The sequence below is a fragment of the Chiloscyllium punctatum genome, chromosome 25 (genome assembly GCF_047496795.1).
Source record: "Chiloscyllium punctatum isolate Juve2018m chromosome 25, sChiPun1.3, whole genome shotgun sequence".
Taxonomy (NCBI): domain Eukaryota; kingdom Metazoa; phylum Chordata; class Chondrichthyes; order Orectolobiformes; family Hemiscylliidae; genus Chiloscyllium; species Chiloscyllium punctatum.
Genome location: NC_092763.1, coordinates 73,668,474 through 73,685,437, shown reverse-complemented (window position 1 = coordinate 73,685,437; position 16,964 = coordinate 73,668,474). Strand labels below are relative to the sequence as shown.

Genomic DNA, 16,964 nt, shown 5'->3' with positions numbered 1-16,964 from the left:
TGTTGCCTGCCCGATGCCTGGGTTAAGGATACCTGAACTGGGCTGCAGAGGACTTAGAGTGGGAGGGGAAAGATCCAGTTGTCATGGTCTGCACAGGTACCAACATTCCAGGTAGAACGAGGTTCTGCTGAGGGAATATGAACAGTCAGGGGCTAAATTATTAAGCAGACCCAAAAAGATAATAATCTCTACATTTCTACCTGAGCCATGAGCGAATTGGCACAGGGTCAACAGGATTAAAGAAACAAATGTGTGGCTCAAAGATTGATGTGGGGAAAAGGGGTTCAAATTCATTGGCAGGAGTACTGGGGAAGGAGGGAGATGTTCCAATAGGACAGGCTCCACCTGAATCATGCTGGGACAAGAATCCTGGCGAATTGCTTAACTAGGGCTATGGATAGGCAAGTGTTCAGTTATTTGGAAAATAATGAAAAAAGTTAAAGGGAAGGTGGGCTTAGCAGAGATTGTTAACGTTTCCAGAACAAGTAAAAGGACAGAGAGTTTGGAAAGGGTCAGGAATCTGACTTTGGGTGCAGCAGGCAAGAGGGCAACAATGAAAAGGGGGACACAGTCAATGATTGGAACATAGAACATTACAGCGCAGTACAGGCCCTTTGGCCCTCGATGTTGCACCGACCTGTCATACCAATCTGAAGCCCATCTAACCTACACTATTCCATGGACATCCATATGCTTGTTCAATGACGACTTAAATGTACTTAAAGTTGGCGAATCTACTACCGTTGCAGGCAAAGCAGTCCATACCCTTACTACTCTCTGAGTAAAGAAACTACCTCTGACATCTGTCCCATATCTATCACCCCTCAAATGATGGTGCAGTACTTAAATGGACACAGTATATGGAACAAGGTAAAATGATCTTGTGGTACAGATTGAAATTGGTGGGTATGACAGAGTCATGGTAGCAAGGGGATCAGGATTGGGAACTAAATATCCAAGGATGCATGTCCTATCAAGAGGTCAGGCAGATGAGAGTGTGGGCTCAGAGGAGGGTTGCTGTGTTAGTAAGAAATGAAATTAAACCAAATGCAGTAAGTGATATAGAATTGTGTGTGGGTAGAGTTGAGGAACCACAAAAGGAAAAATACTCTGATCGATGTTTAGTACAGCCTCCTCGCAATAGTGGACCATAAAATAAACCAGAACATAAAAAAGGCACATAAGAAGGGCACTGTCACAGTAAGCATGGAAAACTGGGGATATAAGGTTGGTAATGGTTCCCAACAAAAGGAACTAATAGAATGTCAACAAATTTTTTTTTTGGAATAGCTTGTACTCGACCCCAACAGGTAATTCTGAGTTTGATGATATGTAATGAGGTCGACTTGACTAGGGAGCTTAAGGTGAAGGAACCTCTAGGGGGTAGTGTCCATAATGTGACAGAATTCACCTTCCAGTTTGAGAATGAGAAGCTGGAATCAGCTGTAACGGTATTAAAGTTGAGGGAAGGTAACTGCAAAGACATGAGGGAAGAGCAGGCCAGAGTTGATTGGAAGGGGATCCCAGCAGGAAAGATAATGGACCAGCAACAGCAGGAGTTTCTGGGGGTTAATTCGGGAGGCATGACAGATGTTTATCCAAGGAAGAAGAAACGTGCTAAGGGTAGGATGAAACAACCATGGCTGACGAGAGAAATCAGGGATAGCATAAAAGCAAAATGAAAACCATACAATGTGGTGAATGAGTGAGAAGCCAGAGGGTTAGGAAGCTTTTAAAAACCAGCACAGGATAACTTTAAAAAAAGCAATAAGGAGGGAGAAGATGAACTATGAGAGTAAGCTAACTGGTATTATTTAAGAAAATTGCAAGAGTTGTTTTTTAGATATCTCAAAGGGAAGAGAGAGACAAGCGCAGACATTGGACCCCTGGAAAATAAGGCCGGGGAAGAAGTAAAATGGAATGAAGAAATAAAAGAGGAACTGAATAGGTATTTTGCATCGATTTTCACCCTGAAAGACACTAGCAGCACACCAGAACTTTGAGAGTCAGGAGAGTGTAGTGGCTGTCATAAGGAGAAGGTGCTGGGGAAGCTGAAAGGACTGAATGTGCATAAATCATCTGGATTAAATGGACTAGAGTTCTGAAGAAGTTGGCTGAGGAGATTGTAGGGGCATTGTTAGTTATCTTTCCAGAATCTTTTTTCTTTATTTCTTTATTTTTCTGCTTTTATATTCAATGTGTTGGTTTATTTTTCTTTGTTTTAAGATGGCACTGGAGAATTGCAACACTATACAACCACACGTTTCACTGTATTTTATAACAAAATATACATGACAATAAGTAAATCAAGACAGGGGAGGGTCCCAAAAGATGGGAAAATGGCTAATGTACCATCCGTGTTTAAGAAAGGAGGGAGGCAGAAAACAGGAATCTGTAGGCCAGCTTATGCCCGAAACGTCGATTCTCCTTCTCCTTTTGATGCTGCCTGACCTGCTGCACTTTTCCAGCAACACACTTTAAGCTTTGTTCGATGGGTAAGACTTCAGAGTCCAACAATTAAGGATGAGATTGCAAAGTACTCGGGGAAGTGTGTGGTAAAATAGGCTGAGTCAGCACAGCTTCATCAGAGGAAGGTCATGCCTGACAAAACTGTTAGAATTCTTTGAGGAGGTAATGAGCAAGTTAGATATGAAAGAGCCAGTGGACGTGATCTATTTGGATTTCCAGAAGGCCTTTCACAAAGTGCTGCAGAGGAGGCTGCTAAATCAGATAAGAGCCCGTGGTGTTTGGGGCAGGGTTCTGGCAAGGATAGATGATTGGTTGACTGGCAGCGGGTAGGGATAAACCTATCTTTTTCAGTTTGGTAAGCCAGGGACTAGTGGAGTTGTGCAAAGGTTCCTATTGAACCACAGCTATTCACATTATACATTAACGATCTGGATGAAGGAATTGAGAGCATTGTTGCTAGGTTTGCAGATGATACTAGGACAGGTGGTATTCAGGAAGTGGGGAGGTTGCAGGAAGATTTAGACAGTTTAGGAGAGTGGGCAAAGAAGTTGCAGATGGAATGCAATGTGGGAAAATGTGAGGTTCTGCACTTTGGTGGGAAGAATAGAGGTGTAGGCTATTTTCTAAATGGGGAAGGGCTTTGGAAATCTGAAACACAAAGAGGTTTTGGACTGCTAGATCATTAAAGTTGGTGGAGTAGTGGACAGTGTAGAAGAATGTTACAGGTTGCAGGGAGACTTGGATAAACTGCAGAATTGGGCTGAAAGGTGGCAAATGGAGTTCAATGCAGCTAAATATGAGGTGATGCACTTTGGGAAGAATAACAGGAAGGCAGAGTACTGGGTCAATGGAAAGATTCTTGGTGGTATGGATATGCAGAGGGTTCTTGGAGTCCATGTACATAGATCCCTGAAAGTTGTCACCTAGGTGGATAGTGCTGTTAAGAAGGCATACGGTATGTTAGGTTTCATTGTTAGAGGGATTGAGTTCTGGAGCTGCAATATTATGCTGCAACTATACAAAACGCTGGTGTGGCCACACTTGGAATATTGTGTCCAGTTCTGGTCGCATATTTCGGGAAGGATATGCAAGCATTGGAAAAGGTGCAGAGGAGATTTACCAGGATGTTGCCTGGTCTGGAGGGAAGCTCTTAAGAGGAAAGGCTGAGAGACTTGGGTCTGTTCTCATTGGAAAGAAAAGGCTAAGAGGGGATTTGATAGAGACATACAAAATGATCAGAGGATTAGATAGGGTAGACAGTGAAAGTCCTTTTCCTAGGATGATGCCGTCAGCGTGTACGAGGGGACACAACCACAAATTGAGGGGTGATGGATTTAAGACAGATGTTAGAGGCAGGTTCTTTACGCAGAGAGTGGTAAGGGCGTGGAATGCCCTACCTGCCAATGTAGTCAACTCAGCCTCATTAGGGAGATTTAAACAATCCTTGGATAAGCACATGGATGATGATGGGATAGTGTAAGGGGGCAAGCTGAGAATAGTTCACAGGTCGGCGCAACATCGAGGGCTGAAGGGCCTGTTCTGTGCTGTATTGTTCTATGTTCTATTCTGTTAAGGTTAACATACAGGTTCAGTTGTCAATTAAGCAGGTAAATGCAGTCTTGGTATTCATTTCAAGAGGGCTAAAAAACAAGAGCAGAGATGTATGGCTGAGGCTATATAAGCTGTGGTCAGACATCATTTGGAATGTTGTGAGCAATTTTGGGCCCATGTTGAAGGAAGGATGTGGCGGCATTACAGGGGATCCAGGGGACGTTTTCAAAAATGATCCCGCACGTGAAGAGCTTGTCATGTGGGGAGTGGTTGAGGATGTAGGGTCTATACTCGGTGGAGTTGAGAAGGACAGGGTGGGGGAGGGGAGCTGGTCTGATTAAAATATAGAATCTAGATTAGAATGGTGCTGGAAAAGCACAGCAGGACAGACAGCATCCGAGTAGCAGGAAAATCGACGTTTTGGGCAAAAGCCCTTCATCAGGAATAGAGGCAGGGTGCCTACAGAGTGGAGAAATAAATGAGAGGGGGGTGGGGGTGAGGAGAAAGTAGCATAGAGTACAATGGGTGGATGGGGGTGGGGATAGAGGTGATAGGTTAGAGAGGAGGGTGGGAGAAGGTACCAATGAGTACAACGGGTGAATTGGGGTGTGGATGAAGGTGATAGGTCAGAGAGGATGGTTTTCAGCATCTGCAGTCCTTGTTTTTACCTTAACATATGGAATACTGAGAGGCCTGGATAGAATGGATGTGGAGAAGATGTTCCCACCAGTAGGAGAGACTCAGACCTGAGGGCACCGCCTCGGAATGAAAGGGTGACTTTCAAACTGAGTTGAAGAGGAATTTCTTCCACCAGAGGGTGTGAATCTGTGGAGCTGATAACTGCAGAGGGCTGTGGAGGCCAAGTTATTGAGTGTCTTTAAAACGGGTAGGTAGATTCTTCATTGGGAAGAGGATCAAGGGTTAAAGGGAGACGACAGGAAAATGGGATTGAACAACTTCTTAGCCATGATTGAAGGGCAGAGCAGACTCACTGGGCTGAATGGCCTAATTCGGCTCCTATACCTCATCGTCTCACCCCAGCCGCGCCATTTTTCACCACTATGCAGATTTTCCTGATCTACCAGGATCCTCTGTATTCATCCAACTCGCTGCCTGTCTGTTACTGGAGGATGTGGGCCACTTCCTTCCCTACCATCCTGCACAGTCTGCCTGATCTGTTTGGAATCTAATACTGGCTCCTACTTGTTTAACACCCTTATTAACATTCTTCTTGAATTCAAACCCCATTGTCCTGAGAAACCATTGCTCAGCTTGAATGATCAGGTGAATTGGCCATGCTAAATTGCCCATAGTGCTAGGTGCATTAGTCAGAGAGAAATGGACCTGGGTGGATTACTCTTTGGAGGGTTGGTGTGGACTGGTTGGGCCTGCTTCCACACTGTAGGGAATCTAATCTAAATTCCTTTTAAAATGGAGAATGTTGGAGAAACGCAGCAGGTCTGACAGCATCTGCAAAAGAGTTAACATTTTGAGTCTTGGATATGACTCTGCAGAAGACCCAAAATGTTGCCTCTCTTTTTCTCTCTCTCCACAGATGCTTGCTAAACCTACTGAGTTTCTCCAGTGTTCTCTGTGTTTGTTTCAGTTTCCCAGCATCTGCAGTATTTGCTTTAGTTAAATATATCACAAACAAAGAATTCAAAATGGACTGGACTTGCCTTTGCAGGAGGTTGATGCTTTCGGGGCCTCGACTTCACAACCAGTCAGATGTCTGCACAGCCCAGAGAAGGACACAAGAGTCATCCGGCAAACAGAGCAGCTTCGTGTAGATCCAGTGAGGCATCATCAGAGACAGTCAACGCCAATATTTACCCGCTACTGGTTGAGGTATTGTACCAGAGCCAGTCATCCTGCCCAGGAGCTGACCAAGCTGGATGTTATGATACTGTTTCCCCTGGTGGGCTGAGTCTGCAATGAAGGCGCACAGTTTAACAATAAGAGATCTCCCACTTCAGAGTGGGAAGTGGATTTTTTTTCTCTCTCACTCTTAAGAGTGGGGCTGCACAGTGGCTCAGTGATTAGCGCTGCTGCCCCAGAGCGCCACGGTTTGCTTCCACCCTCAGGTGACTGTCTGGGTGGAGTTTGCACATTCTCTCCATGTCTGCTTGGGTTTCCTCTCACAGTCCAAAGGTGTGCAGATGAGGTGAGAGGGGGAGCCACGAGAAAGGCCGGGTTACAGGATTAGGGGAAGGGATTGGGTCTGGGTGGAATGTTGTTCAGAGGGTTGGTATGGACTTGATGGGCTGAATGGCCTGCTTCCACACTGCAGTGATTCTGTGTTGTTATTTTAGTGGAATTCACTTCCTCCAGAGAGCAGGGAAGGTCAGATAATTGAACACAATCAAGGCTGCATGCTTTGGATTTTTGATTGAGAGGGGATTTCAGGGACAGACAGCCATGATCCAATTGAATGGTGAAGCAACCTCAAGCTGCCTCCTGTTCCAAATTCCTGTGTCCTTGTGGAGGGTGATGTGTTAAAGATAATGCACATACCAGTGCTCTAGGCTCAGTTTGTCTCACCTTGAGGACATGCAGTCATGGTGGTAAAAACAGGGACTGCAGATGCTGAAAACCAGAGTCTAGATTGGAGTGGTGCTGGAAAAGCACAGCAGGTCAGGCAGCATCCGAGGAGCAGTAAAATCGACATTTCGGGTAAAAGCCCTTCATCAGGAAAAGAGGCAAAGGTGCCTGCAGAGTAGAGAGACTCACTGAGATTCTTGTAGAGCGAAGAGGAAAACTTCTTCAAGGCAGGCATCCTTGCAAGAGGATTTGTAATAGGGTTAAAATCAACGAGGTAAAAACAAGGACATGCGCTCATGCCACACCAAACGCTAGAGTCTCCTTACCTTTACAGCTACTGGGATCCAAGCTAAATTAAACTGAGGGAAGTCTGAACTGGCATCCCATGGGGCAAGACCACAGCACAGGACTCAACTGAAGCACAAGTTGACTGCAATCTTCAAAAGGCGAAGATTTTTTGATTTGATTTGTTTTTAGTTGTAAGACCTTATTCAACTATATTTAAATTTACACATTGCCCTGAGTTAGGGATGTTAATTTTGCACAACAGGCCCTCAGTAACATTTATATTTATGTGAATCGACTTATTTGGACACGTTTTAACACACCACTGGGACAGGTCAGACATGAACCCAGATCTTCTGACCCAGAGGTAGGGACACTACCGGTGCACCACAAGAACTCGTGATTAGAATCATAGGCGGAGTTTGAACAAGCGATACTAATGTTTGGTTGCATAATCCATTCCAGGTACAAATACCTTTTGACAAGTTTTACAGAATTTATTAAGTTTATCATGATAAGTACAAAAGAAATAATAATTAATAAAAGCAGTGGTTTTACAGGCCATGGGTTTGAGGATACCAGTTTGTTATACTGAATGTCCGTACATAGATGTCCTGTTCTGTTGACTGAAGTTCTTCTTCAATCTTTCATCTTCCTTCTTGTGAGTCCAACCACTAAAAACGCAAGGTTTAGTCAGGTTTGTGAGTAACTATCTCGTGTGAATGATCAAAGGCGTCCTGAAGTCTCATTCGTTTGATAATGAATGAACAGTTCATGGCTGGTCCCAGACTGACTAAGTAGTGTGCGCCCAATTGCTGATTGGTTTCTTTAAAGTAAGAGTTAAATTGCTTGCATCATTTCCAACTATCTCGGGATTCATTCTTTAGCGTCAATCGTTTTATAAAATCATCCCTTTTGTAATGGCTTTCTCTCTTGGGCTTCCAACTCCATTGATCTTTATCAAAGATAAAGTGACACCAATAAACAATTTATGTGTCTGCTTAGAATACATAGCATCAACTACTAGTGATTAACTATCATCCCAAATGTCCCAATCCATAGACCTAAGAATACCTAAGGCGGTAAAACACATTGTCAATCCTAATTCCAAAGTGTGTTTTGGTGTATATGTATATATAAGCCTGCTACAAATGCTATAACAAATCTAAACTGTTGTAAAACATGGCTGTGTCTTTACGTAAAATTCATTTTACCCCAAAGCGTTCTTGTATGTAAGCCTAAGAATATATTGGCCTGAATCCTAAACCAGCAATAATATCATAAGACAATTACCTTCCTTTTGTTATTTTCCTGAAAAAATGTCTAGTTGTAAAATACATGTTCAAACAGAATATAATTTAATTCATCACTTGCCTAATGAAGTCAAAATAATTAACTTGGAAAAAAACTCAATTTTTTTTGGGTAAAAGCCCTTCATCAGGAAAAGAGGCAGGGTGCCTGCAGAGTGGAGAGACTCACTGAGATTCTTGTAGAGAGAGGAGGAAAACTTCTTCAAGGCAGGCATCCTTGCAAGAGGATTCGCAGTAGCGTTAAAATCAAGTAGGTAAAAACAAGGACATGCAATCATGCCACACCAAACGCTAAAGTCTCCTTACCTTTACAGCTACTGGGATCCAAGCTAAATTAAACTGAGGGAAGTCTGAACTGGCATCCCAGCTACAGTTAGTCAAGTTGACTATCTTGCCCATAGGTGGTTGGTTAGCTCAGGTGACTGGATAGCTGGTTTGTGATGCAGATTAATGTGGGTTCCATTCCTGCATTGGCTGAGGTTACCATGAAGGACTCTCCTTCTCAAACTGTCCTCTCACCTGAGACATAGTGACCCTCAGGTGAAGTCGCTACCAGTCGTTTCTGATGAGAGACCAGCTCTGTAGTCCACTCGGCCCGTGGCGACTTTACCTTGACTAACCCATACTGTAATCCGAACATGGGTTTATCCTGTTCCCCAGTCCTAACATCCCTCATTTGATAAATGCAAATGAAAATGCATTCTGACAGGTTTTTTTTCCCCAAGTGTGAAATAGGTATTAATAAATAAGCATTAACTGCGTTCAGTTTTAGTATAAGTGAACATTTTGAATTGAATCAAAGTGACTTTTTCTGGGGTTAGATTTTTTTTTCCTCCTTGAGACTGGACTGAAACTCAGCTTAGACTCAACTGAGGTTGCCAATTCTCCTGAATTAGCCTGGAATCTCCAGGAATTACGGATCTGTACCTGCTGGAAGCTAACCCCTGAAGAGAAACAATCAGGGCAGCTGAAAACTGTGCGGGTTTCATGATGCTATTAGTTGATTATTTTTGTGATTGTTTTTAACAGGCACAGAGTTGATGGGCCGAAGAGCCTTTTTCTGTGCCGTAGACCTCCATGACTGATCAGACAATGATGGTGGGAGAAGGAAGTTGGTTAATACCCACTTATCCGCACGGTGATTTAAGATTTTGCCAAATTCCAGTTAGGTTTCCCAGTGATTCAAGCTGACATTAGTTAACTCTATTGAAATATTTTCAGATACTGAGGTTTAGAGAAATTAAAGTAAAATTTGCCAAATTGAAGATGGTCAGCAAAACAGTGTATTTTATTGTCTGAAAAGGCAATTGGAATTCTTTGCTTTGTGGTAGCTTCTTTTGCAGAGAGCAGTGGAGGCAGGGACATATTTTAAGACTGCGATGTGTAGATACTCAATTGATAAGGATCCGATGGCATTGGGGTTATGAAGGGATACAGAATTAAGGATAAATCAAATCAGTAATGATCTTATCAGATGGTGGAGCAGGCTTGAAGGGCCAAAGGCCACATTTGCTTAATTCATATGTAGCCCTTGAACTTCGTTTCATTCCAATCTACTACATTCTATGCCAGTATTCAAGAAACTGACTGTGGGATTGAATGCTAATGCCTCCATCTTTGTTTAGAAATAGGTATCCACTTCGAGACTTGCAGAAGAGTTATGATAGCAAATGCCAAGCCCACAAACCACTCAGGTATGTTTACACACTATTACCATTCATGGCTGGTCCTCGCTCCATGATTGCTTTTAGGGTGGTGGGGGAGAGAAGATTGCACTGGGAAGCTAATGTTGTTCTTGTCATCCATCAACTCAAGGAAGAAGTTGTCAAATCCACCAACAGGCATGCCAAAGCAGAAGAGGACGGTGAACCGACAGATGAGGGCCCTGTCATCAAAGAGGTTAGTTTAATGATAGCATCATAATCAAGTGCCAATGTAACACCACTCACAGTTCAAAGGCACAGTTGCATTGCAGTGCAGAGAGATTGTGCTGAGGTCTGTAACTTGTATCTTTTATGGGAACAGCAATGAGCTATTTAGCCCCTTGAGCCTCTTTTGCCATGCACTGCCCCTCATGGCTGGTCTTTCATTAACCCAAGCAAACTCTTTATTTCCCAGTTAGAATGTGGGGATTACTAGCAAGCCTGGCATTTAATGTCTATCCCTAGTTTCCCTAAGAAAACGTCATTGTGAGTTTCTAGTTCTTACAATTTATTCACAGAACATGGCATCACTGGCTAAGCCACCATTTATTTCAGAGGGCAATTAAGAGTCAACCGCATTGCTGTGGGTCTGGAGTCACATGGAGGCCAGACCAAGTAAGGATGGCAGTGAAGGAGCAGCGCTCCTAAAACTAGTGCTTCCAATTAAACCTGTTGGACGATAACCTGGTGTTGTGTGATTTTTAACTTTGTACACCCCAGTCTAACACTGGCATCTCCAAATCATCCTTCCGTAAAGGACATTAATGAGCCAGATGAGTTTTTCCTGACGACAATGGATTCGTGGGTCAATATGAGATGGTAAATTCTAGATTTTTATTGAATTCAAATTCCACCATCTGCCTGGATAGGATTTGAACCTGGGTCTCCAGTCCATTACCGAGGTCGCTAGATTAATAGTCTAATGATAATACCACTAGGCTAAGCCCGGCCCTCGTCATGATTGCATGTACAGTTCGGTGGTGGGCTGGGGGCATTTTGTAATCAACCATATAAAGCATGCCTCAAGTCATTTGTGGGCCAGACAGGACCAGTTATGGCAAGGTCCCTTCCTAATTCATCATCTGGTTGGTATTTGTTAATACTCCAGCAGCTTTCATCCTGATTTGTTATCTGGTGCTCACCCACAACCTTTTTATTTCTGATTTATTCACGGGACATCTAGAGAGCAATGTAGAACCAATCACAATGTTGTGAGTCTAGAAGCACAAGTAGACCAGAGTAAGTAAGGATGGTAGTTTCCTTCCTTAAAGGACTTTAGTCAACCATTGATGGAAATGAAAGTCATATCTTGCTGCAGTGATATTTGAATTCTTATGCGATCTAGTTAGAGTTGAGTAACTATTTTTCATTTAAAGGAGGGAAAGTTTGTGTTCCTAGATACTTGCTAAGAGAATAAAGCCACAATAGTTCACAATTTTGAATAAACATGCTGAAGTCTACATTATGAAGTTGTTAAATATAAATGGTCAAATGTTAAATTCACCCAGGCATTTTTTTCTTCTGGCCGCAATAATATTCCACTTGATGACATGTTCCCCATTTACACCCAGTTGTCACCAAGTTATCTTTTCATTAACGTGTAACCATCAGTTGTCAGACATTATTAAGTGAACGCAAACTTGGAAGAGTGAAAGTCGATGCTATGTATATATACAACTTATACTCTGACATTCATAATTAACATGAGTTAACTGTGGGTTAGCAGGCAATATATCATCCATCACCCTACAGACCACATTGAATAGCACATTAATCGAGACAGAATGCACAGATTTGGCAGCGATACATCTAGACATTAGTGACCAAATCTAGTTTGATAATTAGCACCTCAACAAAAAATTCCAATTCTTCATGTTTGAAGATCTAGACCCAAACACGACTTTGAACACTTACTCCAAATCATTATGCCTGAATGACTTACATGCGTCCTGGCAATGAAATTCCTTTTCCCAACATCACAATCTCCAGGATTCCTGACATTCCTTGTAAGCACTTAATTACCAGTTAGTTTGACTGAGATAGTACTGCCCCTGAGTTCCCAAATCCTGTTTTCTCTTCCCACTGAGTTCACTTTCTTCTGAGACACTGCCCCCTTTTTTTTACCAGGCATGACTCCAACATCTAAATACAGGCATGGTCCCAACTCATTAACTGTGCCAACAATTGCTCAAATCCCAGCCATTCAATCTGTTCTCCAGACACAACATCCCACTGGAGTTTCACGTCAGCATCTAATCACTAGTATGATTCTGTCTCCCTAACCACTTAATCAAGTGTCCACAAGCCAGTCCTTTGCCCCATCTGCATGGAGCCAGCTAATAGCAGCATTGAGTCATCTCTCAGACTCCGTCTCAATCTCTGACTGAAACAAAACCCAAGCTACTCTTCCAAAATCCTCTTTTGAGGCCCTCACAACAAGCCCCTACCCTTAATAGCGGGCAGCATCAAATTTAGCCAGCAGTGGAATATCTTTGGTGCTGAAGTGTTACAATCTGTTAACTTAAATATCGTAAAAGGGTACTAAAGAAAAATGCATGGATGTTGCCATAGTTCACTATGCCGAGTTGGTTGTTCAGTAGCCTTCAAACCGACAAGAGACTGAAAGAACTGCGGTTGCTGGAAATCTGAAACAAAAGCAGAAATTGCTGGAAAATCTCTGCAGGGCTGGCAATATCTGTGTGGAGAGAAATCAGAGTTAATATCTTGGTTGCAGTAACCCTCACAGGACCTGAAGTGTTAACTCTGATTTCTCTCCACACCGATGCTACCAGAGATGCTAAACTTTTCCAGCAATTTCTGCTTTACTGCAGGTCAAAAAGTTTGACATGTCTGTACTTTTGAGTTCACTACAAAGGCCTAAGCCTGTGAACTGTTGGCATTTTGGGTAAAAATACGACTTGCATTTTCATTTGCAATCTTAGGACTACTTCATGACTAACAGAACACTTTTGAAGTGTACACACTGTTGGAATGTAGGAAAGGCAGCCAAATCCAAGGGTGCAGCAAGGCTAGCACGGTGGCTCGGCAGTTAGCACTGCTGCCTCATGGTACCCAGGTTCTATTCCAGCGTCAGGTGGCTGTCTGTGTGGAGTTTACACATTCTCTCTGTGTCTGCGTGGATTTACTCCGGGTGCGCTGGTTTCCTCTCACAGTCCAAAGCACAGGTTAGGTGGAAATGCAGGGGTACAGGGATAGGGTGGAGCTGGATGGGATGCTCTTCAGAAAGACTTGATGTGCCAAATAGCCTGCTTCCTGTAAAGATTCTTTGATTCTATTCAGCATCACTTCCTTGTGACTCCATTTATGAAACAATTCCCTTTCACTTACTCTGCATCAATAAAAAAAGCTGAAAAATGTGTTGCTGGAAAAGCGCAGCAGGTCAGGCAGCAACAAAGGAGCAAGCGAATCGACGTTTTGGGCATAAGCCCTTCTTCAGGAATGAGGAGGGTGTGCCAAGCAGGCTAAGATAAAAGGTAGGGAGGAGGGACTTGGGGGAGGGGCGTTGGAAATGCGATAGGTGGAAAGAGGTTAAGGTGAGGGTGATAGGCCGGAGAGGGGGTGGGGACAGAGAGGTCGGGAAGAAGATTGCAGGTCAAGAAGGTGGTGCTGAGTCCAAGGGTTGGGACTGAGATAAGGTGGGGGGAGGGGAAATGCGGAAGCTGGAGAAATCTCATTCATCCCTTGTGGTTGGAGGGTTCCGAGGCGGATGATGAGGCGCTCTTCCTCCAGCCGTTGTGTTGCCATGGTCTGGCGATGGAGGAGGCCAAGGACCTGCATGTCCTTGGCAGAGTGGGAGGGGGAGTTAAAGTGTTCAGCCACAGGGCGATTGGGTTGGTTGGTGCGGATGTCCCAGAGGTGTTCTCTGAAATGTTCCACCAGTAGGCGGCCTGTCTCCCCAATGTATGGGAGGCCACATCGGGTGCAGCGGATGCAATAAATGATGTGTGTGGAGGTGCAGGTGAATTTGTGACGGATATGGAAGGATCCCTTGGGGCCTTGGAGGGAAGTGAGGGGGGAGGTGTGGGCACAAGTTTTACATTTCTTGCGGTTGCAGGGGAAGGGGCTGGGAGTGGAGGTTGGGTTTGTGGGGGGTGTGGACCTGACGAGGGAGTTGCAGAGGGAGTGGTTTTTCCGGAATGCTGATAGGGGAGGGGAGGGAAATATATCCTTGGTGGTGGGGATTGCTTGGACGTGGCGGAAATGACAGAGGATGATACGATGTATCTGGAGGTTGGTGGGGTGATAGGTGAGGACCAGTGGGGTTCTGTCCTGGTGGCGATTGGAGGGGCGTGATTCTAGGGCTGAGGAGCGGGAAGTGGAGGAGATGCGGTGGAGATAATCGTCAACCACGTCTGAGGGGAAATTGCGGTCTTTGAAGAAGGAGGCCATCTGGGTTGTTTGGTATTGGAACTGGTCCTCCTGGGAGCAGATGCGGCGGAGGCGAAGGAATTGGGAAAATGGGATGGCGTTTTTACAGGGGGCAGGGTGGGAGGAGGTGTAGTCTAGGTAGCTGTGGGAGTCATTCGGTTTATAATAAACGTACGTGTTGAGTCTGTCGTCCGAGATAGAAATGGAGAGGTCTAGGAAGGGGAGGGAGGAGTCTGAGACGGTCCAGGTAAATTTGAGGTCGGGGTGGATGGTGTTAGTAAAGTGGATGAACTGTTCAACCTCCTCGTGGGGGCACGAGGTAGCGCCGATACAATCATCAATGTAGCGGAGGAAAAGGTGGGGGGTGGTGCCAGTCTAGCTCCGGAAGACGGGCAGTGCGGGGTTGTGGGACTATGAGGTTGGAGGTGGTGGGATGGGAGATCCCCTGAGGTGATGAGGTTATGGATGGTCTGGGAGATGATGGTTTGGTGGTGGGAGGTGGGGTCATGGTCAAGGGGGCAGTAGGAGGAGGTGTCCGCGAACTGGCGTTTAGCCTCAACAATGTAGAGATTGGTGCGCCAAACTACCACCGCGCCTCCCTAGTCTGCCGGTTTGATAGTGAGGTTGGAGCAGAGGGAGGGAGTCCTCAGCAGAGGCCTCACCTGCATCCCCCTACGCTCCCGGATTAACAAGTTCAACACATGGCGAGACATCGAACAATTCTTCTGCCACCTTCACCTCCGTGCCTACGTCTTCAACCAGGACTCCCGCCCACCCTCTGACTCCTTCTCCCGCCTCCAACACACCCCATCCACCTGGACACCCCGTGCTGGCCTCTTACCCGCTCTCGATCTCTTCATAGCCAACTGCCGCCGTGACATTGACCGCCTCAACCTGTCCACCCCTCTCACCCACTCCAACCTCTCACCCTCGCAACGTGCAGCCCTCCAAACCCTCCGCTCCAACCCCAACCTCACTATCAAACCGGCAAACAAGGGAGGCACAGTGGTAGTTTGGCGCACCGATCTCTACATTGCTGAGGCTAAACGCCAGCTCGCGGACACCTCCTCTTACTGCCCCCTTGACCATAACCCCACCTTCCACCACCAAACCATCATCTCCCAGACCATCCATAACCTCATCACCTAAGGGGATCTCCCATCCACCACCTCCAACCTCATAGTCCCACAACCCCGCACCCCCCGTTTCTACCTCCTGCCGAAAATCCACAAACCTGACTGCCTCGGCCGACCCATTGTCTCAGCCTGCTCCTGCCCCACCGAACTCATCTCTGCATACCTTGACACAGTCCTGTCCCCTTTAGCCCAAGAACTCCCCACCTACGTTCAGGACACCACCCACGCCCTCCACCTCCTCCATGATTTTCGCTTCCCCGGCCCCCAACGCCTTATCTTCACCATGGACATCCAGTCCCTAGACACCTCCATCCCCCATCACGAAGACCTCAAAGCCCTCCGCTTCTTCCTTTCCTGCCGAACCAACTAGTACCCTTCCACTGACACCCTCCTTCGACTGACTGAACTGGTCCTCACCCTGAACAACTTCTCTTTCCAATCCTCCCACTTCCTCCAAACCAAAGGAGTAGCCATGGGCACCCGCATGGACCCCAGCTAGGCCTGCCTCTTCGTCGGATATGTGGAACAGTCCATCTTCTGTAGCTCCACTGGTACCACCCCCCACCTTTTCCTCCGCTACATTGATGACTGTATCAGACAAAAGAAAACATTTCAAATGTACACTGTGGTTCCCACCCACCTCTGGAAATCTCTGCCACAGAGAGTTTTTGATTTGATTTGATTAATTATTGTCACATGAACCAGCAAAGCATTGAACGTTTTTAAAAATGACTTTATAAGAAGGTAGATGTAGTTCTTAGGACTAAGGGCACAAAAGGGTAGGAGGACCAAATGGGAACTGGGTACAGATTAGGATGATCTGCTATGATCAGCCTGAATAGCAGAGCAGGCTTGATGGGCCGAATGGCTGAATCCTGATGCTGTTTTCTGTTTCTATGAAGTTACAAAGAAAACAGGGCAGAAAACCTTCCGAATTTAAATGGTCACAGCCACGTTTTGAAATAAGTTTAATTTGAATTAAACGCTCTTCAGAGTCATTAGTTCGCAGGTCAGTGCAACATCGAGGGCCAAAGGGCCTGTTCTGCGCTGAATTGTTCTATGTTCTAAGTGTTGGGAGCAAATTGAAAATTGACCTTGATGCAGCGACTGCACCAAAAAAAAAAGCACTAACACTGCAGACAACTTCCTTTTAAAGTTCTCGTGATATTTGTCAGCTGTCCTGGCCATTTCAGATGGCAAGAAAGAGTTAGCCCTGTTGCTGTAAATCTGGAGTCAAATGTTGACCATACTATATAAGGGCACTAGTGCAGCAGATAGGTCTTGAACAACAATTTGACAGCTTTGTGCTGTCATCTGCTTTCAATTTCAAGAAATTTGAAACAGAATTCTCCTTTTCACACTGCACCATTTGATTTTAACAGTTCCATCGTCTTATCAGTCAGCCACTTTGGACAATGAGACAACTAACACCACCACTCCGCACATAGACCAAATATAATCCTACTGGCATTAATGGGTATGCAGTAGATTGCTTTGACAAGCAACAAAAAGCGTAAGTTCTGGATATGACCAGTATAAGTCAAAAAAAGCATCAATTTAATTAACTTAATGTGTTTGTC

The 16,964-nt window shown here is 45.0% G+C and overlaps 1 protein-coding gene across 1 annotated transcript in view; it reads left to right on the top strand.

Moving 5' to 3' along the window:
* The window catches only part of radx (RPA1 related single stranded DNA binding protein), an 88,227-nt gene that overhangs the window by 49,517 nt on the left and 21,746 nt on the right, over positions 1 to 16,964 (top strand). The window contains exons 11-13 of the mRNA XM_072595573.1: positions 5,708 to 5,868; positions 9,782 to 9,850; positions 9,972 to 10,055. Of these exons, the coding sequence (XP_072451674.1) occupies positions 5,708 to 5,868; positions 9,782 to 9,850; positions 9,972 to 10,055 (314 nt within the window). The remainder of the gene's footprint in view (positions 1 to 5,707; positions 5,869 to 9,781; positions 9,851 to 9,971; positions 10,056 to 16,964) is intronic.